The sequence below is a fragment of the Toxorhynchites rutilus genome, chromosome 1, assembly GCF_029784135.1.
Source record: "Toxorhynchites rutilus septentrionalis strain SRP chromosome 1, ASM2978413v1, whole genome shotgun sequence".
NCBI lineage: Eukaryota > Metazoa > Arthropoda > Insecta > Diptera > Culicidae > Toxorhynchites > Toxorhynchites rutilus.
In genome coordinates this window covers 128,506,484-128,533,255 of record NC_073744.1, presented here as the reverse complement: position 1 = coordinate 128,533,255, position 26,772 = coordinate 128,506,484, and the positions used below count along the sequence as shown (strand labels likewise).

The window sequence follows — 26,772 nt, the reverse complement described above, 5'->3', positions numbered from 1 at the left end:
ATCAAACAGTTATTCATTACAAGCAACCACGGGTACGGGCGAAACGTATGGACAAGGTGAAGGAGGGAGACAAAAAAAAGAGTGTAAATAAATATAGGCGGTCGCTACAACGTTAACTATATGGCTATATAAAATGAACGATGGTGGTGCTTGGTCACATTCTATCATCGGACGCCAAGCGGGAAAGACGCTATCTTGAGATTGATTCTCAGTAAAAGAGATGTCGCTGCATTTGCAGGCAATGTATACGGTGCGATACCGCAAGAGTGAGAGGAGTTTCTATGGAATGTGCATTAGGAGAGCCTATCGAAGTGTGTTAAAAGCGGTGGAAGCGTCGCGCCGGGTAAAGGAGAGGCTAATCGCACTAGATTTGATAGAATGCTGGAGTTTTTAAACGGTTTTATTTAGCTGTACATACAAATAAAGGGTGTGTCACATCAAATTGCATCACGGAAAAAACGCTGTAGAAATTTATTTTTTAGGAATTATATCTTCAGCTTTCGCTTATAATCAGATAAGAGTGTATAGATCACGTTGGCCATGCTTCACTGTCAATTTTTCGTAAATTTGGAAAAATGTCGTCGAACGAAAAAGAGCGTCGTGAATTAATCCTGTGCACTCATTTCGAGAATCCGTAGTTGTCACATCGGGACATCGGTAAGATGCTGGGAATCGTCCAATCCACGGTCAGCAGAGTACTAAAACGATACTTCGAGAACCTAACCATCGACCGGAAGGTGAAGAACGGCAAAAATGGATGCTCCGTCAGTGAGAAAGATCACAAGCGCGTAGTTAAGCAGTTTAGACGTGATCCGAGAAGTTCGGTCCGGGATGTCGCCAATAAGCTGAATTTGTCAAGTTCATTCGTCCAGCGGACCAAGCAGCGGGAGGGCCTGCGTACATACAAGGTTCAAAAGGGTCCTAACCGCGACGAAAGGCAAAACATGGTGGGGAAGACGCGAGCCCGGAAGCTGTACACCGAAATGCTGACGAAGCCGCATTGCCTGGTAATGGACGATGAAACCTACGTCAAAGCGGACTTTCGTCAGCTGCCGGGCCTGTTGTTCTTCTCCGCAGAGGACAAATTCAGCGTTCCGGAGGAGATTCGCAAGCAGAAACTATCCAAGTTTGCCAAAAAGTACATGGTGTGGCAAGCGATCTGCTCTTGCGGAAAGCGGAGCGCCCCCTTCGTGATGACCGATACGGTAAACGGGCAGGTTTACCTTAAGGAGTGCCTACAGAAGCGCTTACTACCACTATTGAAGCAGCACGAGGGCCCGACCATCTTCTGGTCGGATCTCGCTTCGTGCCACTATTCAAAGGACGTGTTGGAGTGGTACGAAGCCAACGGGGTCACCTTCGTGCCAAAGGAAATGAACCCGCCCAACGCGCCGGGGCTTCGCCCAATAGAGAAATATTGGCAGGCCCTCCGGAAGAACCCAAAAGTTGTCAAATCGGAGGCGGACTTCAAGAGAAAATGGATTTCTGTTCAAAAAAAACTACAACCTGACGTTGTACAGAACCTTATGGACGGGGTAAAGAGGAAGGTGCGAGCATACGGGCTTGGGTTCGAAGTATGAATAAAAAGAAAATGCCAAAAGTTGTTTAATAGTTTTTATTTTACTGTCTGAAATTTTCAAAAGGATCGGTCTACTGGGCGAATTTCTACAGCGCCGTGATGCAATTTGATGTGACACACCCTTTATATATGTTTGTATGTAACATGTTTGTCTATGGCGCTGTACCACATTAATTGAAATTTGACCCCTTTCCTGTTGACATATTGATTTAAAATTTGGAACACACCTTTATCTCTGTAGTCATTATAAAACTGCGTATTTCATGATCTTGAAAATCCAAGATGGCGACCGCTACAAAATGGCGGATTACATATTTCCTCAAAGCCCCATCAACTTGGGTTATCAAATGAAGGGGATTCACCAGCAGAACACATATCAATCGTAAAAGGACGTTCATCAAATTTATTTGTAACGAAGAACATAATCTTTTCCAAAAATTTCGATGCATTCTAAAAAAATATTCGAAGTGGTAAACAATTGGATTGCATAATATAATTGCTTAGTTCTACCTCGAAAATATGCGGTCGTGTCCTAGATACAACCCCTTACATATATATATATATATATATATTTATTTTCAAATTTCTAGAATACTGTCTTAACCATTTAATAGAATCTTTCCTTCGCTGATGAATGTCCCTTACCCACAATTCCCGAAAGCGTTTGAAAATTGCCAACAATACTCAAAGAACATATTCGATCTCATACGGGTTGATGAAAAATGTTTTACTATTTTCTATAATGTTTCCATTAAGCACAATCATTCCCTTGCAGGTGAACGTCCTTACTCTTGTCCACATTGTCCGAAAGCGTTTAGGATTTCTTCAACGCTAAAAGTGCACATTCGAACTCATACGGGTTTGTCAATAATGTTTTACTATAATCGACCATTCAGCAGACTCTTCCTTTTCCAGGTGAACTTCCATTTTCTTGTACACATTGTACGAAGATGTTTAGACAAAGAACGGCGCTCAACCAGCACATTCGAATTCATACGGGTTGGTAATGAATATTTTACTGTGACGCATCATTCAGCAGGACCATTTCTTTGCAGGTGAACGCCCCTATTCATGTCCACTTTGTCCGAAAGCGTTTAATCAAACTGGGACACTCCAACAACACATTCGGTTACATACCAAGTAGAAGCGAGGCTACTAACCAGTCCCATCGCCTCATCATGCTAGATCAGTTCGATGAACAGGTGGCTCGGATCAACAATCCCTGTTGACCGTCAAGGTAGGGATAACTGAATGCTGAAGGTTTTCTTTGTCATTGAATGCTGTTAACAAATAATCATGAGGCGAAACTTTACAAAAATACACTAAAAAATAAAAATTTAAAACAATGTGTAGGTCTTTTATTAATGGCACCAAATCAAAAAAAGTTTCATTAAATGGTTTTAACAACAATCAATCACCTTTATTCCTATTTACGGCATATCTGACTTCCGTTCGAACGGCACGATTCGAGCATTTTCGAAAAATACATGCATGTTTTCGTTCGAATCCATTCGAAGGAACCTTTTTTCGAACCTAATTAAGTTGACGTAATTATATGCACTTCAACTTTTCTTAACAGTTCAAAACATAGAGCAGTGCAGGAATCTGAGATATTTTGGATAATCGAATTGTTAAACGGATGTCAACAATAATATCTTTCCCACTTATTCCGTGCTTAGTGGCTTTTTGTCGGTTTATTTGTTTGATTGCTTTCGGATTATAAGTTGTATTTACCTTCGGAAAATGAATACCGTATTACAGGTTTATACCGCAGTGCCTAGCAGAAGTAATTTCAGGTAGAAAAGTAACATTATTAAATAATCAAAAACAGAATAAGTTAAATTTAACATAAAAAAAACTGGGAAAAAAAATTTTAATTTTCAGGTTTTAGAAAGGCCTTTCGTTTGAACAAGGCAGCATTTCAGTATGTTGTTTAGGATGTCAAAGATGAATTTCCACTGGACTATGGACTATCATTAGAAAACAAACCTGCTGCTTGATTGCGATTTTTCGCCGAAGGAAGTAACCAACATAGTACTGGTAAGGACTCTGATGTTGCAATAGCACAGCCAACATTTTCAAAAGTACTCAGCGAAATGCTGATTGTTCTGGAAAGAAAGCTTTGTTCTAAGTGGTAACATTTCTTTGATAAATCTTGAAAACCAGATATTATCATGTGTATGTGGACGGTACGCATATCAAAATTTTGACACTTGGTTTTTCGTTTGGCTACTCAATTAAGAAGCCTTCAGATGATAATAGATTAAAATACAACAATAATCAATAGAGTTGAGGACAGGGACGTCCATTCTACTAGACTCCATTTCCATTTTATGTCGGATACGCGATCTAAAGCTATCAGTATGTCATAGCAAGCGAAGAGCTCCAATCAATCGCTTCGCATTGAATCGCATCGCACCGCATCGCGTTTATCATGTCCTCGGCCTAAGGCCACGGTGATACTGCCTGCAGCTTCTTACGAAAATAAGGCTGCACGAAACACATAGAATTGTATTGGTGTGGTTACATTGCTTCCCACTTGCTTCGTTCGAATTCGTCAGCTTTAATCGAACAAAATTGTTTGTTTCTTTTCGTCAGTTATCGGACAATCAAGTTTTCGTGCGTACTCCGGGCCAATGTAACCTTACCCTAAGACTTATCGACTTCGCTGCGCCGCCATGCTGGAACGAGAGACTCGACAAAAGGTGGAACGATACAGACTGAAACGAAGGCAGCAAACAAATCTTTTTGAAAGAGAAAGAGTGTGAGGAGATGGAGCTGCTTTATCATCCTCGAGAATCGCGGAGATCAATACGGCGAGGATGAGGACTACACCGGTGCAGTGAACAACGAAGACGTACCACCTCCGAAGATGGGTGAAGTTAAGGCGCACATTAATCAGCTAAAAGACCACAAAGTAGCAGACTTGTATACCCGACTGAAATACGAAGCAGGGCTGATTGGGCTTGAGACCACTGCGTCTAAGACTAAATACATGTTAGCAGGAAGGACTGATCGAAACAGAATTCTTCTTGGTAGTAGTATTGTGATCGACAGCGACGAGCTCGAGATGGTAGAGGAATTTGTCTACCTTGGCTCGTTGATAACAACTGACAACAACTGCCGTGAATTTCGAAGACGCATAGTGAACGGAAGTCGCGCCTACTATGGGCTCAGAAATCCTAAAGTTCCAACAAAATCCGATCCCATACGAGGTGTACCATGTACAAATGCCTAATTCAACCGGTTGTTCTCTACGCGCATTGTTTCCGGAACCGGTAACAAACCGGACGAATTTCCGTAAATGTGGACAGACTCTTTATTCAACGTTTGAGTTGTTCAACTTCCCTATGGGTTGAACAACGTTTTTTATAATTATGTATAACTTTTACAATTTATAAGTTCAGTGATTCACGTTTAGTGTCTCCTCTGAATTCCGCTATGTCCAGAAAGCGGTTTACTAAGGTATCTTTTATGGATCTGTGGTGTTTTCGGTAATTTCGTATTCAATATTGCTATCGTTATCGTCAAGTGCAATTAGCAGGAAAGCTTTTGAAGATTATGCTTCCCCATCAGTAGGATATTTTCGTATCCAATATTGAATGCGCGCGCAACGGAAAATGCTTCGCATCGCGAAAATCATATGATTTTCAATCGATCATTGCTCAGTCGTTGAAAGTTTCAAACTCATTCGCCTCTAGTTTGCCTTCCAAATTGCCATCGTAAACCACACCTTCTCTCGATTCAATCACAGACAAAAAGCATACTTAAGCGATACTTTGGTGGTGAAACGCATTCATTTTTCGTGAAAACATCGACAAGACAACATCGTTACTGAACGAGTTGGACGGCGAAGGATCGAGGGATTGTGGGATTTATTACCTGGCCTGACCTGACCTGAAACGCATTCAGTTTGTTTGGAACTGTGAGGGAGCGCAGAAAAGCCGATTCATCAGGAGAAGAAGAGAAGGCGACCAAGAGAGTATCAGCACACACACATACACGCGCGGATCTATTTTCGTTCGGCTGTCATCCAACATCGAGAAGATTCCGGAAAGATGTTATCGTTGCTGAAAAATAATCTGCCAGTTCCCCTGGGAATTGAAAAAAAACATTCAAGCGAAAGAGTTTATTTTAATGTTTTCTATCTATATAACACTGCGACCAAATACATTTGGTTTTGTGATTTTTCAATCAAGTGCAATGAACAAGTGGTTATCGAGTTAGCATTAACCACTGGTGGACTTCGAATATCGAGGAGAATCTGGAAAGTATAGTTGCTGAAAAATAATTTTCCAGTTTCTCTGGGAATTGGAAAAAAACATTCAAGCGAAAGAGTTTATTTTAATGTTTTCTATCCATATAATACTACGACCAAATACATTTGGTTTTGTGATTTTTCAATCAAATGCAATTAGCAGGAAAGCACATGAAAGTTATTTTTCCTCATCAGTAGAATATTTTCGTATTCAATATTAGTTGCATAAAACCTTGTGCCTCTAACGTAACGCTCTCGTTTTCGAAGTCCCCCAAATATTCATTTACTCATTCATTTAGAATGGATTCAAATTCAACTTCAAATGATCACTAAATCAACGATAGTCCTAGGTCACCCTTGCGGTTATACCATAAATACAAGTCACTTCCTGTTTTTGGATGCACTCCCAAAAAGACGAAAAAAGAAAAAAGAAAGAGATGCCTGCTTCCATACATACAAACATTTTAAAGCGTTGGGGGACAGATGACATTATTTGCTTATTTGACGCTTCAAGGCATGAAATGACATGTTTTCTGTCGAAAATGAAATGCAAATACATGCAAGTTGGGGGTATTTTTGTTCCGACTGAAATGTGTTCGCCTAATACAGACTGCATGTATCCCTAACATGGTCTTCTAAACATAGGAACCTGGGAAAATAGTGCAGACATTAGAGGCGAATGAACTTTCAAGTTTGAATCCTCTAAAAAAACGGGTACGAATACAACGCTTTGGCTCGGTTATCCAAGATTGTATTGAAGGATATGCCTTCATATCTTCTGCTCACTGAATTTCTACGCATACCGTTTTATGATTAAACAAAATGTTGATAACCATTTGAGGTGATAACGCCTGTTGATTAAACAATATGGGTTCGACGTACATGTCAAAATCGAAACTGTGTGCCTGAAGTTCATCAAATCAAGCAAATTCACGGTTCGAGAAGTACGTACACTTCAGAGATGCAAAATTAAGGTTGGTAAGGTACGGTAGTCCTACGTCAACCTTGCGGTTATATCATAGATATAACTTACCCGTTTTTTTACTCTTGTTTCTTTGCCCCGCGGACGCACCGTCTGCGGTAGGGTAGCATTTGAACTGAACGTCCCGCAACACGTCCGTTCTTCACCCAGCGTACATCATAAAGGTTCAACGGAAATACAGTTGAACCCGTTACGACCGTGTAATCGCCCTTCTCAGAAGTATGTTTTTAAATAGAATGTACAATGCTTTTAAAAAAGTCATTAAAATTCGATTTGGTTTCTCAGCCCCTCCTTTGAAAAATTATGAACCGTATGTTGAGAATTTCCTTTTTACACCTTGTTTTTTTTTTTAAGAAAGTCAACAAAACGTTAGATAGAGGCGTTAGTAAACCATTAATGTTAAAGGCTTTTCGGAATTGGTACTCTGGATGTGTTGTGCTCGACTGCGATGGAATATATATAAACTATTTCCATTTTCATACAATTCTATGGGTCGGTGTATGGCACCCGGATGAATTCGCGTTCGGTCGTCGATGCCCAGGCTCGTGTCCAACTCGAATTATGAAAACATATCCCACAAATTATAAATTTCATCGATTCCCGAGGGATGTAATCATTCGGAAGAAATGGCTTCGATTTTTCAGACAGGACACGCAAAAAGTTTTAATAACTTCTACAAAAGTGAACCGATTTTTATTTAAAAAAAAAACCCAAATAAAGCTTATTTTAGGACATTTTCGATGTGACCACCCTTTTCTTAGATAACGCGTTTTAAACGGTGAACAAAATTCTTTATGCACAACTCTAACATTACGACTTCGATGCTGTTGAAAATCCGAGTGATTTCTTCTTCAAGTTCCCCCAAATTTTGTGACTTATTAAGGCTAGGCGCAAATTGAGAAGCGTATAGCGCTCGTAAGCGAACGCGAGACTACCAACACGACTCATACGTGCCACAAACGTAGCGTGGTGGAGCGCATATTGAGTCGCAGTTTGGTGTAAATAACATGCCACTCGCATACAATGACTGATTAACACAGAGTTGCGCGATATATTTATTTACTAACACAATCACCCGACCAGTACAGCCATGCAGTATCAAACCCACGGCGCTATATGATTATTCACCAACACAACTACCACAACCGGCATGACCAGCACGAGAAACTGTGGTTCAGCCACAGCGTCGCGCGAGTCGTGTCTCACTAGCGCTCCACCATCTCGCGTCATCTGGCCAATTTGCGCCGTTCTATCTGTTTTCATTAGCCACAAAAACAGGCGCTACATCGCGCCAAGTTACTCGCGTTATGTGCGTCTCAATTTGCGCCTTGCCTAACATAGCAACGGTACTTCACGTACCCCCAGAGGAAGTTATCGACGGCGAGAAATGTTGAAATTCTTACCATGAGAGGATTACAAAGATTCATTAAGACTTCAGTTGCTCGAGTAATACGATTTCACTTAAAATTCACGTTCTTGTAAATTGTACATCTTGACACTAAAAACAATCCGATCAGAACGAATGAGTAGCCGAATATTATCGACCCGAAGTGAGGAATGCAGTGTTACCATCGACGGAGCGAAAGAATTTTTTTATAAGGAGCTATATTCGATTTTTTTTGCGTGAGCGTTTAAAGTGCGATTCACATACAACATCCACGTTACGTTTACGTCCCGTCACGTCACGTTACGTCAATGATTCTACCATGAAATTCTCATGAAAACATTCACATACACCAGCAACGTAACGACCCGTCAGCATACGTTCAACGAAAACGACCGGCAGGATTTGTAGAAAAGAATAATTGACGGAGACGGACGGCTCGTTTGGTTTTTGTCTGGGCTTTGTGTCTCGGCTTTTGTTTTGATTTTGGTTGTATAGTAATACTTATGACAGACATACAACTGTACTAGCGTTGTACTTTGAAAATTGTATGTCTGTCACCATGTACAGCGCTAGAACCATGCAAGCAACTCGGTACAATCGTTGTACCTGTACCGACCTATTTTACCGCTGTACATGGCTACAGCTGTACTGTGCACAGCGCCATACGCGGTTAGTGGTGGGTAGCATGAACAAACCGAATCAAAACACTTGGTAAACATTCTTTTCACTCGTGGAGGCGATCTGGCGTAGTGGTAACATCCATGCCTCTCACGCTAAAGGTCACGAGTTCAATTCTCACTCCCGACATTCTTCCAAAAATGGAAGTAGAAGTGACGAACCAGCCAAATGAGTTGAAAGTCACTATAATACAGATAAAAAAAAAAAAAAAAAAAAAAATCTTTTCACTGGCTTTCTCTTGAGTTAATAACTCAGATTGGGAACTTGTTTGTTGTGTTTGATAGTTTAGACGCTAATTAAAAACCTTTTTCGTTGAAATATGTGATGAAAATTGGTCAAATTTCTTATTGTCAGTTTGACATACGGTACAATGTACAACCAAAGTATGTCTGTCATGCTACGATGGTACCCGTACAACGCTGTACACGTACAACGCAAGTACAGCTGTATGTCTGTCCATGGTATAATATACATCTAATTCAACATTTAGCTAATTGAACAGACCTGTGATGCAACACGTTTAATTGGACATGTTTACCTCTAATCGGACATTTTTGTAAACATTGAGTTCGGGGTCCAAATTATGGCCCCACATTGAAAGTCGCCACCAGTCGCAAATGTCCAATTACTGGTCAAAATCGCCTCCAATGCGACATTAATTAGTGCCTCGGTATGTCGCATTATAAGTAACTTACTGTACTTTGTACTTATGATCCAAATTTAGGAGTGAAAATCATTCTCGACTAGCTGAGAGAAACAGTCTATATATTATTATTGTTGAATAACGGTCGGACTACGGGGTTCAAGCATGAAAATTCAATGATTTTCATTCAATTTTTCAAAATTTAGAACTGTTTCTAGATATGCTGATTCGGAAGGCATTGCAATTGAAAATTGTTGTAGGTGGCGACACCATGAATAACATTCAATAAATAATTCGTTTGACATTTGACGAGTCGGGCTGGTGGAAGCATTGACTGCATGTGTAAAGTGCGATTCACATACAACATCCACGTCACGTTCACGTTCCGTCACGTCACGTTGCGTCAATCATTCTTCCATGCAATTCCTATTGAAGCATTCACATACACCAGCAACGGCAAGTCGAAGTTGCCGTTGTCGGTGAATGTGAATGTTTGCATAACAACTGCTTGGAAGAATAATTGACGCAACGTGACTGGACGGAACGTGAACGTAACGTGGATGTTGTATATGAATCGCACTTAAATTGGTGGAGACGTTGAAGGAACGTAGACGTTCTTCTCCGTAACGTTCTATGTGAATCGCACATAATCCGGAAGACCCAGTACAATATCATCGAAAACTGATACCAACAGTTGAATTGAAACAAATCCAGAATACACAATTAGTACACAAAACAGTTTATTTTTAGCTGTTCCTACTGTCAGAAAGCGAGAGTTGAATCCGAGCGATTCGGCCAGTTCTGATAGCTCAATTCAAGCTCTGCGGCAAGAGGTATCGGAGAACTACAGAGAGCTTCAGGAAGCTAAAATCCGAATTACTGAACCACAATTTCCCCTAGGTTTTGATTATAAAGAAAATCTGGATAGATTATCTTTACGCTACAATGGATAAATGTATACATTAATCTAAAATACAATAGAAATAAACTTTTTTAAATTTATTATACCGCTCCATTATACTTGCAAATCTAACACGTCACAGTCTCACTGTTACTGATGCACTAGTCAGTACAGACTACCTTGTCATATACGTACTCTTGTGTCTAGTTATGTTTTGTAAACAAGCCACTCAACCAGCAACTAGTTAATTATTGTGGTGTTCGAGATCATTGTTTATAGAGTTATAATTAAACAGTTTCAAGCTTTAAATTCATTGGAATAAAAGAAAATTGCCGCAGAAGTGACATGGCGATTGTTAGCAACAATTTGTAAGTTAATTGATTAAATGTTTAGAAACCATTTTATACTAGTACCGTATTGCTTTTGAATCCGGACGGCTTTTTTGCGCCAACATTTTTTCATTATATTTGATATCTTTTGTATGTTGAATTAATGTGACTGATAGTCACTATTAGGAGTAGTGGGGGTAATGTGGTTACGTGGGGTAAAGTGGTCACCTGCTTGTTTGGTAGTATAACTATTGATTATTGACACCGTATGTTATGTATCTTATGTTTGAATAATTTCATGACTTCAGTCACCCTGTACTACAGTGGAGCTGTCGCATGTCAAGATATAAATAAAAACAAAGAACGCTCTCTCGGTAGCCATTCCGCCGTAGTTTTGTGCGTTCCGAATTTAAGAAATTTGTAGTAAAATTTAGTTTATTTGACCTGACATTTTCGACAAATCAACAGTTTGAGAGCTGAATAGATATTTTGTTCAATTTTAGCAATCATTTCGAATATTTCGCATTTCGTTGTTTTGGGGCAAAGTGGTCAGTGGAGAATTAATACTGAAAATGTGCACCTTTTTGGGGTCCCTTTCGTGATTCTGACCCAGAAAAAATATCCCACCCCAACCAGAACCAAGGCTCATCTTGAAAAACGAAAAACGTGTGTTTCCTACTACGTTTTTGTACGTATGAGAAAATTTCAGTTACGATTCTAGGTGAATAGGCCTAGATCATTTCATACATGTACCTACTACTTCAATAATGATTTAAACAAATTTGGCCAAGAAAACACGCAAAAATCTATCTCTTCTAGCTTGATATGAGCGAGTGACGGCCCTTCACAGGTGACCGCTATACCTCCTCACTAAAAAAATGTTCGATTTCTCAACCTTGTTTCTAATAATGAAAAATGTACTATTTTCAATTTTCATAAAGAAAACCACTTACTAGCTTGAACTACAATAAGTTGAGCTACAATATTCTTCTAAGAACGGGAATTTTAGTGATATGTGGACACAGGAAATGGGCATGTTCCTTAGGGTGACCACATTTCCCTACATCAATTTAGTGTAGTGTCAAGTACAGTACCCAGTTGTTGACAAAAAAATGTCAATATTCGTGTTTCACAAACCCAAGTCCGGAATAAAAACACATTCAGAAGATGATTTTAAATCTAGATGGATAAAAAGATAACCATAAAATTTTTCATTGAAGGAGTTGCACGAGAGTATGTTACAAGCCCTAAAATTTCAAATTTCAACTTTTGTTCACTATTGATGTTTGGTTTAAGATTATAATAGAATAACAGTGAAATAATGAGCTCTACAAAAATCAAGAACTAATTTCTCTCAAAAAAATGCTATTGACAAATATGTCCACAATGTTGATAAAAATGTCCGAATTTCAAATCACGGAATAATGGAGAAGTTTACAAATTTTGAACAAATATGACATGATTTTGTGGAATAATCACAGAATTCCACAAAATCATGTCATATTTGCTCTGCTAACTCATATGAATGCCTTAGAATTCTATAGGAACGGTTATTTTTCATGCTATGATATATTGTTTTTGTTTTTGTTTGTTTCTAGTAGTTGAAGTTAGCATCGTAATCGTTTATATCATTGTGTGTTTTGCTTTTTGCTATCGTACGATCTTCACCATCTTTACACTGTTGTGTGATTTAATTATTTTAGCAATGGAAATAATACATAAACTACATAAAACTAGAGAGTAATTTTCATCTCTCGAGCAACACAATAAAACGAACGTAGGACTACACAAGACCAAATAGAAACAAATGATCTTCGAGTTAAAGATCTTTAAAATAAGAACAAACTACACTTCATTGAGTCGACATTGAAGGATTCTATCCAAATAATGAAAGGGAGTGCTTCAATAATGCTCAACCGACAATCGTGTCTCAATCGATCATACATCTATAATCCGTATTGCAAGTGATCAATATTGGTTTAAATATTTGTAAATAATACCGATCGCATTTTATTTTAACAGTGACCAATGCAGTTTTTGCTTTGATATATGCAATGAGGAATTTCATCATACACTGGTCCCCACTTACCTTCCAACGCAGAAGCTAGAAATTATTCTGCAGAAGTTGCGCGGCTTCACTTCCCAATTGAGCTGCTATTCCACGTGTGCCCAATGCCGCCAAGAATTCATAAGCCTCCATAACATTCCCGAGAGCTGCTTTCAAATATTGGCCAGCGCTGAACCGATTGAAATTAAGATGGAACCAGAGTTAATCATTGATGACCACGAGCTGTCCGATAGTGATAATATTTTTGAGACAGACCCAAAAGCGGATTTTAAGTCAACTGATCAGGAAGCTGAAGTGCAAATCAAGGGCGAAATCGACGAAGAATTCTTCATCAACGAAATTGACGAAAAAGACAACAATACATCAATCATTCCGGTTGCTTCAGTTCGTCATAAGGGTAAGAAAGACCGCTTACGGTTACAAACGGGTGAGAATGGACTGCTTTTTTTGTAAACATGGACTGATAATATATTTCAGGAAAGAAACCGTTTCAATGTGAAAAGTGTGACAAAACTTTTCGCAGAAAATTCGATCTAGAAGAGCACATTCAAGTTCATACGGGTTGGTAAATAATATCTTGTTATAATGAATCATTCTCCAGTGCTATTCCTTCGCAGGTGAACGTCGTTATTCTTGTCCACATTGTCGGAAAGCATTAAGGTTTTTTTCAGGTCTCCAAGAACACATTCGAATTCATACAGGTTGATAAAGAGTTTACTGTAATGAACCATTCAGTTGAATTTTCCCTTTGCAGATAAACGTCCCTATTCTTGTTCACATTGTCCGAGGACCTTTAGACAATATTCGGCGCTCATAATGCACATTCGAACTCATACGGGTTGGTAAAAAATATTTTGTTATATTGAATCGTTCATTAGGGTTATTCCTTCGCAGGTGAATGTCCCTATTCTTGTCCACATTGCCCAAAGGCGTTTAAAAATTTAGCAACGCTCAAAGAACATATTCGAACTCATACGGGTTGGTAAAAAATGTTTTACTATTTACTATCCATTATCCATTAAGCATAATCATTCCTTTCCAGGTGAACGTCCGTACTCTTGTTCACATTGTCCGAAAACGTTCAAGAAGGCTTCAGGGCTCCATCAACACATTCGAACGCATACAGGTTGGTGTAGAATGTATTTCTATACTTAAGGGGGTATTCTAGTGTAGATGCACTAATTTCGGGCGTTTTCAAAGCTCTAAACATATACAAAAAACGATTTGTTTGCCATCCCTTTTCTCATTTGTTAGTTGTCTTTGTGCAATACATTAGAAGCTGAACAGAAAATAAATATTTGAAATTGGGCCAAGAGAATCTGGAGAAGTGAGGAGGTTAAAAAGAACTATGTGCCATTTTGTACACGATTCTATCCCTTCTGGTTACCCTAAACAACAAAAACGAATAGATTTTGTTTTTGACAAAATGACGGCTGTTCGAAAAAAATATTTATTGTAGGTTTTTATGACATTTTCATTTTTCTTTAAAAAGTAAAATTAAAAAAGATGAGTGAGTAATATCGTGGACATAACCGAAGAGACATGAGATTACATCTTACCACTTGCTTTTGATTCTTCTTTGGTTTGTTATGTTAAGTTATATTGGTGGTTTGTACTTAAATTATTCATTCAGCAGAAATATCTTGATGATGATGATGATGGTTCTCATCGCCACCACCGACGACCACAGAACGGACCATGTGTACATCTATTATTCTCGATGCAACTTAATCTAGACGGATTTCGCGTCAACTCGACCAGATGTTGGCATAACATTCTCAGAACTTAATGAAACTTTCTGGGCGCGAAGACCTTACCTAATTAAGCAACTTGGCATACTTAGTTTTCCGAAAATTTATCTAGACTAACATATGGAAAGTGCCTAATATTTTTGACCATTTTTTATAAATGTTTTTTTCTCGAAAATGGCAAGTCCTACAAAAAAGTTATCTATGCAAGAGTTTTAGGAAAATAATTGAATTTTCAGTAAAAAATACTTTAAAAATATTGTTTTAAATCCTACACTGAAAAAAATCTATTTTAATAACTAAAAGTAGATTTTCTCAGAATGGTCATCTCATTTGGATGAAATGGTTGAGAAATGGTAGATACATATGTGCCATACAACTCTTCCATACATTGCAACTTGTGCATATTTAAGGCAAAAAAGTTTTTCTAACAAAAACGTTTTCGATATTTTATTGAAATTAAGTTTATTTCTTTTTTCAGTGCAGAAAGCCAACCCAAAATAAAGTAAAAAATAATAATAAAAATGTTTAATGATTTGACATTAAATTCATTTTTGTTCACCTTATATCCTTATATTCTAAGAGATACAATCACCATACCTTCCTTTTTTTCTTTTATGCAACATTTTGAATATTTCGGGATCATCTACTGGATTTGAAAACTTTTAGCTGCGATTTTATTTTCATATACAGGAATAAAGCAATGAAATTTTTGTGTTCCCGATATTGTTTTCGCGTGATTGAATGGTTCCTCAAGCTCACTTGCCTTTTTGTATGCTGTTCTTTGGATACGTAACAGAAACTCAATACATTTGATACATTTGTCATTTTGTTTATTTATTTATTTATTTATTTATTTATTTCATATAGCTCATAAACTTAAGGCTGCTGCCTTTTATGTTCTAGGTTTCAATTGGTAAAACAAAGTGCGTCGTATAATATTTGTTTCTTGGTATTGATTGTTTAAAATACGATTCTTTCTAATTATCTAAAGTGCTCATTGCAGTTTCTCTTGAATTTAATGGCAGAAGTGACGGTCTGTATATTGTGAGGTAATTGATTCCAGTAGGCAATTCCCCTGATAAAAAACGAATTTGAATAATGAGATGTCCTACATCTGTAGATGGAAAACTTCCTACCTCGCTGTGTTCTTAATGGTTTCATGATTTCGAGTAGATATGACGGACTCTGTTTTTTGAATAGATTAAATATCAAATTAACAGCTCTCAATTTTCCAAAATTTATTAATGGGCATCCCAATAATGTATGTTGTAAATGTGAAACGTGGGAATAACGATTGATGTTATAAATATAACGAACGCAACAGTTCAATGCCACCTTCAGCCTACCTAAGGCATATGCAGAGGCCTGTGGAATAACGAAATCACATGAGATAAAATGAGGGTATATTAGGCTTTTGAACAGTAGCAATTTAGTAGCAGGTCTGAGAAAAAAGGTCTTCATTTTCAACGATCGTAAAGAAGCATAGATCTTACCACACTGCTTCAATATATAGGTGTCCCATTCTAAATCCTGTTGAATTATGACTCCAAGGCTAGTGACTGTATCGTGATATGGCAAGAGATTTCCATTCAAGTAAACCGGGGGTTTACTGGAAATTTGATTTTGGGGTCGTGAAATGTATATAGCCTGTGATTTATCTGCATTCAACAGAAGTTTATTAGTTTCTGCCCACTTTGCGATCAGTGATAAGTTCCTATTTATTAATAACGAAGCATCTTGGTTCGATAAGCCGGAACAATCAAAATAAATTTGAACATCATCTGCGAAAAGGTGAACTCTGCAATTATTTAGATTGTTCGGAAGATCATTGATGTAGAGTGAGAAAAGCAAGGGTCCTAGCACAGACCCCTGTGGCACTCCGGATGTTACTGGTAATAGCTGTGAAAAAATGCTGTTACTTAGAACGGTTTGGAAACGATTCGACAAGTATGAGTTAATTAGCTGAACAGCATTACGATCGAAGCCAAATTGCAAACTCAGTTTTTGAAGCAAATTCTTATGCGACACTCTATCAAATGCTTTCGAAAAATCCAGCATAATGAGCACAACAGTACCAGAACCATCCAAAATTAAGCCTATGTCGTCACAGATTTTCATCATGGCCGTTTTAGTACTGTGCCCACTGCGGTAACCGGATTGTAATTTATAGATAAGATCGTTCTCAGTCACAAATGAATTAATTTGCGCTTTGACAATTGATTCAAAAGCCTTCGATATTGAACTTAAAATGCTTATTGGCCTTAAATTATTGAGACTAGCTCCTTGAGGTTTCTTTTTGAATGGAATAACCTTCGAGGTTTTCCAAATATCCGGGTAGGTCTTTGTTTTTATAATTTGGTTGTACAAAAAAGTAATGGGTTTGAGGATTAGAGGAAGAATTGATTTAATAAACTTGATGGGTATTTCATCTAGACCTACTGCATTAGAATCAATGGAATGAATTGCATTCACCACACTGTACTCTTCGATTAAGCGAAAGCCGAATGAATTTTCTATGACAGTTGATCTGTTGCAAGTAAAGCTGTCAGAAATCATTGAAAAATTGTCAATGAAAAAGTCGTTTATTTCATCTGGAGAGAATGTATTCACTGTGTCGGTGGTGGCTTTGCAAACCCCCAGAGACTTTAGGCGCATCCACATTTCCTTGGGCGCTTGATGTTGTGAAAAAATATCGTTATGATAATCCCTCTTTGCTGAGTTTATCATACTAGTGACTCTATTTCGTAATACTTTAAAAGTATTATGATGATTTTCAGATCTAGTTACTCTCCATTCACGGTAGGCAAGCTCCCTATCGATGATAGCTTTTGAGATGGCAGAAGTAAACCACGGGTTTATTCTCTTTTTCATTTTCATTGTTCTCATCGGCACACAATTTTCCAGCATGTTTTTCAAATATGAATTAAGGGTTCTGACTATATCGTTAGGATTATCATAGTTGTATAATAAATCCCAGTCAATCTGGTTAAACAGGGCAATAATTGAACCAGGATCAATGCGATTGTAATCACGGAAATAAATTTGTTGTTCCCTCACAACTGTGTTTACATCAACAGAGGCAAATAGTAGATCATGGTTTGACATGAAAGGTACACTAACCTGGTTAAACTTAATGAAATCTTCTGGAGTATTGGTCAAAACCAAATCAATTTGTGAAGATCCAGTGTTGAAGAAATGAGTTGGTTCAATACCTACCGATTCTAGCGCAAAATTAGCCATGGCATTTTCAAAACGTTTAGTTTTATTAGATAATCTGTTCAAAAGGTTGGTATTGAAATCACCCATTAATATTATTCTGGAGTACTGATATCTTAAATCGCTCAGAATATCGGTCATCTGTTGTGAACAATCGCAGTCCGGTGGATTGTAGAAAAAACCGAAAAGAATCTTTTCCTCGTTTATGTCGATTTCGATCAGTATGAACTCAGTGTTGTGCTCCCCTGTATCATTTTGAGATACCTTAAGAATTTTATACTTGATCGATTCCTTTACGTATACTAGTACTCCACCACCTAGTCTAAATACGCGATCGTTCCTAATAATTGTATAGCCAGTAATCTTCAAAATATCATCGGGAATCCTATCGTTCAACCACGATTCACTAACACCCATTATATCGACGTTTGAAACTTGAGCTATTTTTCGCAATTCGTCTATTTTTGTCAATCTTTTCGCGCAAATGCTCTGACTGTTCATGCAACACATGGAAAGTTTCCCATCAACCAGGGCGGACTTCATTACTATACCTGGGATACACCATTCGTTAGATGTGCCTCTACTCTGGAATCCATTAGCCATTATTACAGCCATATAGTTTCTAAAAGCTAAATTCAAGAGAAAGATAACGTGTGCACTGAGGAACCAACTAAGGAAAATGAATTTAATAATTACACACCTATTGGTATAACAAATAACTATTAACAATGATAAAAACAATAAAAAAAAAATACAATTTACGCAGACAAAAACCAAAATTAACAATTCGAAAAAATTACTTATACTATAATACTTTTAGGATCTGAGACACAGGATGAAAGGAAGGGAGTGGAAAGGAAAGTAAAAGCTTATTGAGGAAAGGTTGTGTTCTGTTGAACTAATTGTTCAAGCTCTTCGTTTCTCCTTACAGCAAAGTCTTGATCAGCATCAGCGATCCCAACGTAGACAATTCCTCCTCGGGTGTAGACACGCTTCAGTTTACCTTCTTTCTTCAGAACTAGTGCGTTGGATTTGATTTTGCGAGCAGTTGGGACCAGGTTCTCGTTGATGTAGATTCGTTTATCTGACTTGAAGCCGATTTGAGAAAGAGCGAGCGATCTACGTTGTAAGTATCTCCCAAAGAAATCATTTCGTTGATTCGTAATAGCGAATTGAACCAGTATGAAACGGTTGCTGCCCTCACGAATACCTGATTTTGCCATTCTACGAATATCCACGAGCGGAATGGAAGCTTCAGCATAGCCCAGCACAGTACACCAGCTTTGAAAGTAGGACGGTAAATTTTCGTCTTTCAGATACGGAACCCCACTAACGATCAGGTCGTTACGTAGTACAGATCTACTAATTGCATCTGTGTTTGCATCTACTTCGCTTTCAATCCGGGACACATTGGTGTGAACGTTCATCAAATCCACCTTGATGCCTTCTAGTCTTCTACTCAGTTCATCACGCAGCTCATTTCCCAGTTGACTTATCTGTTCCTGCGTCGATTTTCCCTGTTGTGCAATCATCCTGGCTAGATCGCTGTTGGAAACATTCGAGTTGGAATTTGGAGAATCAAACACTTGTTTGCGCTGTTTGTTGTTCGAGTCTTGTTTTGACATTATAGATGTTTTACTTCTCAGACACAGTTGACTCATTGACTCTTTCGGGGACAGTGGAAAAGGAACGAACGGCGACAATCTATTGAAGTAGCTTCAATGCGCTTGCAAACTACCAGAGCGATCGATTGTATAAGATCAATTTGTTGTCGATAACAATGATGTAGTAACTGGATTACGATGTCACACTTTCGTCGATTCGTTCTTTCTTAGAAAAAAGTAAACTTGGAGTTGTTACGATGAATTACCACGGTAATTTTGGTTTTTATCTATGCGCCGATATTACTCCCACTTCATGTTTACCACAGTTGACCTATTGACTCAACTATTGTTTAACTGCCCAATCGTAAAGCTCTAGTGCTGTTTGGATTGTGTTTCCCGTAATCTTGGGCAAGACTTTCTCCCTCTGCCATTCGTTCTAGAGTCCCCCCTATTGCATCACAGAGTCCTTTCCCGTGGGAGGTAGCAAAGAAATGCCATTCTGCTTCTAGTCCGTAAACTTTTTTGAAATTACACAGACTGGCGAAATTCATTTCGTTTTTGTAGTGTACTGCCGATGGAGCGGACTTGAAAGTCATTTTAGTAAGATCGATTATTTTTCTGGCAAATTCTATCATTTTTTCTATATACAACTGCACAGTCACAGTGTAGTGTGTTGAAACTTCTGAAATAACTATAAAGCTTATGTTTTCTAGTTTCCTGCTTTTTGTGCTTTGACCTATCATTTTGACAAGATGTTTTTGAGGTTTAAAATTGTGACAAGATATAAATCTGGTGTGAAAGAGCGAATTGTGGAAAATTAAGTGGCAAATTTTCTAAACTTTATTAAAGTTTTTCTGTAGTATTTAATTTCTAAGTTTGTTTGAATGACCGACTGAAGTTGATCCATAGAAGAATAATATTTCATTTGATATGTCGATTTTTGAAATCGACTCAATGGTTGAAAAGTTATGACGTTTTGGAAGAAATCTTACTTACTTAATCATCAATAGGCCCCAGTGGCATGTGCTGTACACAAAAATCGTCCCCCTTCACATGAATTTTATATTTTTTCCAATTCTCAACTTTCAAACTTTTTTTAAGGATCAGCATATCATATATTTCTATTAATCCGCAAACATGCCTAGTAGTTACTTAAAAAAACCAAACTCATAAACGACAAGAAGAGTCTTCGATTGTATATTTTTTACAGTTTTACAGTACACATTCACTTATTGGCGCTTTTTTAGTTGGAGTGCTTTTTAATTGGCGGTTCTTTGCTAGTCTTTGAACTCAAAAAATGAAGGCACAGTATAGAAGTTTTTTGGTTTGCAGTTTGATTGACAAATATTTTAGTTTAAAAATATATAGAAATATATATACAAATATAAAGTGAATTATATCACATCCACTATTCAAGAAAGTTGATGATACTTTTATTTTCTAGCATCATTTCAAACGCAGTAATCCTAATTATTATTATGGCCGCACTAAAAGACATGAAAAACAACATGAAAAACGCCAACTTTGAAATTTGTGAGCTATTGCAGTATTACTTCAGCCATTCCATGCCAAACTGATATAGTGGTTTTCGTATTTTCGTGAAAATTGGTAGCTTGTTTTCGTTATGGTAAAACATTGAACCTGTATTTTTTTTGGGTGATTCGATTTTTTTCACTTTTCCCAGTCATTTTTTATCAAAAAGTCATAACTTTCGAATCACTAAGCCGATTCAGTGAAGTTAATTAGCTAGTCTTTTATCAAACTTGCAAGAAATTTGAATTTTGTTTTCGTAATTATTAATTGTATCCATTTTTTATAGTTCACATGGTTTCGGCACCAACGGCGCTATAATTTTCTATATATATTTTTTTTAAACTGAGGATTTTTTACACATTTACATTTTTTACTCAGAATCAGATGTGTTATTTTTTTCTTTTTTGAGTTATAATTTTAACCGAGATGATCGATTTATCAAATCAAAGCCAATGAGCTAGAATTTTTAGGAAAAATAATGCACTTGCGAAAAAAAATAATTTAGTATTCGTGATTAATAATTGTATCTGTTTTTTTTCATAGTTTACATGGTTTCGGCGCTATATTTTTTATATTTTTTTCGTGAAACCTTCACTTAACACAGTAAAAAATCAGAGGTGTGTTCTTTTTTGTTTTTGAGTTGTGATTTTTCAAAGTTAACATGTTTTTAAGCTTCGTTCGATCATCCTATGCGATAAGACTATTTATATGCGTATAGAATTCCCCTTTTTGCAAGTGTGAAATTATTGACTTCATTTAACTATGTCGATTATCTGATTCGTTTCAGTAGATCAGAAGTCATGAATTTTTGAAAAACGTAATTTTTGGAAAAAAGGAAAAAATGATTTATTTCGGTTAAATTTGAAAAATCATAATTTAAAAACGAAGAACACATTTTGGATGTTATATAAAAAATACTCAGCTGTCTAGAAAAATGAAACAATGAAAACTATAAAAAACAAATACGATCAATAATTAAGGAAACAAAATTATTTTTTCTTGCAAGTATAGTATTTTTTTTAAAAAGACTAGCTAACTGGCCAATTTGATATGTCGATCATCTGAATCGGTTTAGTAGTTCAAAAGATATGAGTTTTTGGAACAAATCTACTAATTTACACGAAAATCTGAGAATGGAATATATATAACACTATAAAAATATAGTTTGATGTTAATCACCCCAGCAACTAAAAAGCTGATTATTAGAAATTAATTGATGTTAACTTTTCATTACCTTGTAAATTATAGATACAATACCAACAGAGGGTATTAAAAATAAATTTATTCAGAAATCATATTTTTATGTTGTTTTTTAAGCGTACATACGTTACCTAGTCGTATAATTATTGTATCATTCAATTTATTTCGATGAGAATGCTTTAAAATATTTCAACTGATGCTCTTGCCACATTTTAATTTTTTTTATTCAATGTCCAGTTTCTATAGCGAAACTTCATTCGTAAATTACACATTTGTCATGATTGGTGAAATACGACCATGAAGGTTGTTATGAATAGCACAGTAAGTTATGATTACAATACAATGGGTTTATTTTGATAATGCAAATATTAACGACATTATACATAAACCGATAAAAATGCATTATAATATTTGTCCACAGAACTCTCAGCGTCTCTATATATATATATTATGCAATTTTCAGTTCGTAATTTCTATCCCATTCGCCGTGTTTATCATGATGATGCTAACATTAATAACATTATATACTAACCTCCCACCTTATATATAACGTCTCCCACCGTTTTAGAAACATCTTAACATTATGTTCAATTTTTAGAGCGTAAACCATCTGTCAATTTTTTCACTGTTTACATTTTCTTGCCACAAATCGTTGCCACTTTTTTCTCTCATTCTCATTAGAAAAATGTCGCACTAAATGTAAATTACTGTACCTAAAATAGCAAAATACAGTACTTTTCGCGATACAAATCAAAACCTCCAAGTAAACTGACAATGTGATGATGAGAGAGTGAATGAAAATAACAACGTCTTAGGATTTTTAACATTGAACTCGGTCATTCTTTGCGCTAGCCAGCGGGGCAGCCACTTTAGTCTAAGTTGTGTGTTTCTTCACACTCCGCTATAAAATTTGGAGAATGAGAAGATCTGGGAAAATCACAGGTGAAAAAACATCACGTGTTAATTCAAGTTACAGTAGAATCCCGATTATCCGCGAATAGTCGGGATTATGTTTAAACATAGAAACTATGTTTTATCAATACAGAAATAGATACAGATAATCGGGGTTCTACTGTCATAGTCTTATTTATCGAATAAAAACATTTGCTTGCAGATAATATAATTTGCATATATTTTCGCAATCTAAAATAATCTGGCATCCCTGAAACTGAAAGGATCAGTCTGTATTTGTGAAGCGAGTATTATGATGTGTTTTTGAGAAGGAAAAACGAGTTTTAAAGTGTAAATTATGAATGAAAATTAACTTTTCCAAATCAAATTAGTATTCTATGTGAATGCAAATCACTTTTTTTCTGCAAGTGGTGAGAAAATCTCATACAAAAATTGTATCTGAAGCTGACGTTGTATAATAATAATAAATTTTAGTAGGAATATCTGAAAATTCATAGAAAATAGGTTAAGTTAGAGTTAGGACTACGCCCTTCAACTAATTAAATAATACCAAGTAGATATTTTCATTCCAATTTTACCAATTGAAAATTGCCTTTTAGCCTTCTAATCTGATGGAGAATAGTTTGAATCCCAAACTCGAATTTCGCCACTAACCATCGCGGATATTTTCGAGTTTGGGATCCAAACTATTCTCTATCAGATTAGAAGGCTAATACTTATGACAGACATACAGCTGTACTACCGTTGTACTTCGAAAATTGTATGTCTGTCACCATGTACAGCGCTAGAACCATGCAAGCAACTCGGTACAATCGCTGTACCTGTACCGACCTATTTTACCGCTGTACATGGCTACAGTTGTACTGTTCGCAGCGCCATAGACGGTTAGTGGTGGGTAGCATGAACAAATCGAATCAAAACACTTGGCAAACATTCTCTTCACTGACTTTCTCTTGAGTTAATAACTCAGACTGGAAATTTTCTTGTTGTGTTTGATAGTTTTGACGCTGAATAAAAACCTTTTTCATTGAAATATGTGTTGAAAATTGGAAAATTTCTGATTGTCAGTTTGACATATGGTACAATGTACAACCAAAGTATGTCTGTCATGGTACGATAGTACCTGTACAACGCTGTACTCTTACAACGCAAGTACAGCTGTATGTCTGTCCCTGATATAAAAGGCAATTTTCAATTGGTAAAATTTGAATGAAAATATCTACTTGGTATTATTTAATTAGTTGAAGCGCGTAGTCCTAACCTTAACTTAACCTATTTCCCCTGAATTTTCAGATATTCCTACTAAAATGTATTATTATAATATAACGTCAATTTCAGACATAATTTTTGTATGGGATTTTCTCACCACTTGCAGAGAAAAAGTGATTTGCATTCACATAGAATACTAATTTGATTCGTAAAAGTTAATTTTCATTCATAATTTACACTTTAGAATTCGGGTTTTCTTCTAAAAAATACATCATAATACTCGTTTCACAAATACAGACTGTTCCTTTCAGTTTCAGAGATGCCAGATTATTTTAGTTTGCGAAAATATATGGAAGTTATTTTATCTGCAAGCAAATGTTTTTATTCCATAAATGAGACTATGACAGTAGAACCCCGATTATCCGCGAGCGGGTGATCCGCCCTGCGGATTATTCGTGACTGCGAGTTCCATAGTAAATCAATAGGCCTTTCCGGAATTTGTTAGTGAGTGGTAGGCCCATGCTCTTTTGTTGTGGTCATGGCTTTTACATTATTTAGCCACTGGTGTACACGACCTTATAGATGAATAGTTGATTGATTTCTGTATTGATAGAACATAGTTTTTATGTTGAAACATCACTTTTCGTGTTTGCATTTTTTTGTCCTTTAATGGGTCATCCTCGATTTTTTTTAATCGCGGTGAGTTTGCCCGACTATTCCGCGGATAATCGGGATTCTACTGTAGCTTGAATTAACACATGATGTTTTTTCATCTGTGATTTCCCCAGATCTTCTCATTCTCCAAATTTTATAGCGGAGTGTGAAGAAACACACAACCCGCTCACTAGCGCAAAGAATGACCGAGTTCAACGTTAAAAAAATCCTAAAACGTTGTTAAGTTTCATCCACTTTCTCACCATCACATTGTCAGTTTACTTTGAAGTTTTGATTTGTATCGTGAAAAGTATCGTATTTTGCTATTCAAAGTATCGGTTTTCCAAACCAAAAGCTTCCATTTATGATTCCTACAATTTCAGTAGTTTATAAATTTTAATTGCAATCGCAAAAAAGACTAACAAAAATTAAATGTGCGCTTGCATATCTGGCAACTCAGTCTGGAAGTCCGTGAGGTAAAACGTCAACATCATGCATCCATATGAAATGTCACGATATTAATGCTCGAAAATCAGAAAATCCGGATTTCTGCGTCGTCGGCCATGTTCAGCTGTCATTATGCTCTCAAATGTCATCATATTGTCAATAAAGTTGACCGTGTAAGGTCCGCTTAAGGTGGGCCAACTTGCTAAAACCACTTTTCAGCCATCTTGGAAGTCTACTGTGTTTTGTTTGTAAATAAAACACAATAAGCTTATGCCCAAGCTCGCTCGTGATCAGTCTGTCTCTTTCACGCTTCAAGGAAAAAAATCCGCTCCTGCTTTCTTCCGTACTTTTTTATATACCGCTCTCCTAACCAACTTAGTGACGAAACGGCCTCACCTAGTACCATAGACCCGTCTTGCTCTCGAATTGAATGGAATTCGCGATGACAGTTGAATAGTATCGCCGTCTGGTGACGACCTTCAATTAGGGGCCATCATTTGGGTCCCAAATTCATTAGTGTAATCTCTATCAGATTGGAAGACACGAATCTTGTTTTCAAATGTTAAAATTTGAATGAAAATTTTTACATCGTGTTATTTAATTATTTGGAACACATATTTCTGACGTTTATTTAAACTTCTTTCTATACATTTCCAACTTTGTTACTGAAACTTTTCATCATAATGTAAGGTTGTCTTCAAAAACTATTTTCGTATGAGATTGTTTCACCACCTGCAAAAAAGGGGGTTTCATTTAAATAGAATTCTAATTTGATACGAAAAAGTTAATTTTCGTTCATAAGTTTATTTTAAAAACCATTTCCGCCTGAAAATAAATTATTTTTATTTTAAACTAGTAAACGCAGCTCATTGCCGTCAACACGGATGGAGGAATACTGCTTGTTGTTTTAAAGTGAAGGTGGAAGTATAGTTAAAGAGAAAGGTTAAAGTTTGAATAAAACTAGTTTCAAGAAAAACGCGTTTCAAGTTATGTACTAGATTTGGTACCGCATCACTAAAATGGCTATAAATCGATGAATAACGGAATTTGCGAAACTATTCTTGAATGTCTAAACTACAGAAATATGGAGAAAAAAGATATTTTCACTGATTTCTATACTCGAAAACGTTTAAAAATTTACAAGCGCTCAAAGAACATATTCGAACTCATACGGGTTGATGAAAAATGTTTTACTGTTTATTAAAATGTTTGCATTCATCATAATCATTCATTTGCTGGTGAACGTCCGAAAGCTTTTAAGATTTTTTCAGCACTTCAAGAACACATTCGAATTCATACGGGTTGGTATATAATGTTTATAATGAAACATTTAGAAGCGTCTTCCCTCTTCATGTGTGTTTCCAATTTCTCGTCAACACTGAGAACTCAGTGAAAATAATTTTTTTACTGTGATGAATCAT

The 26,772-nt window shown here is 36.7% G+C and overlaps 2 protein-coding genes across 8 annotated transcripts in view; both read left to right on the top strand.

Annotated features, from left to right (window-relative positions):
* LOC129762285 (zinc finger protein 501-like) overlaps window positions 1-2,925 on the top strand; it is a 152,190-nt gene extending 149,265 nt beyond the window's left edge. For all 7 annotated transcript variants that reach the window (XM_055760439.1, XM_055760457.1, XM_055760476.1 and 4 more), the window contains 3 exons: window positions 2,355-2,438; window positions 2,495-2,578; window positions 2,635-2,925. In XM_055760439.1, coding sequence (XP_055616414.1) covers window positions 2,355-2,438; window positions 2,495-2,578; window positions 2,635-2,723 — 257 coding nt within the window. In that variant the 3' untranslated portion in view covers window positions 2,724-2,925. The remainder of the gene's footprint in view (window positions 1-2,354; window positions 2,439-2,494; window positions 2,579-2,634) is intronic.
* A 7,706-nt stretch (window positions 2,926-10,631) lies between these two features.
* LOC129762330 (zinc finger protein ZFP2-like) overlaps window positions 10,632-26,772 on the top strand; it is a 32,657-nt gene continuing 16,516 nt past the window's right edge. The window contains exons 1-7 of the mRNA XM_055760512.1: window positions 10,632-10,796; window positions 12,780-13,252; window positions 13,303-13,386; window positions 13,443-13,526; window positions 13,580-13,663; window positions 13,720-13,803; window positions 13,868-13,951. Coding sequence (XP_055616487.1) covers window positions 10,774-10,796; window positions 12,780-13,252; window positions 13,303-13,386; window positions 13,443-13,526; window positions 13,580-13,663; window positions 13,720-13,803; window positions 13,868-13,951 — 916 coding nt within the window. The 5' untranslated portion in view covers window positions 10,632-10,773. The remainder of the gene's footprint in view (window positions 10,797-12,779; window positions 13,253-13,302; window positions 13,387-13,442; window positions 13,527-13,579; window positions 13,664-13,719; window positions 13,804-13,867; window positions 13,952-26,772) is intronic.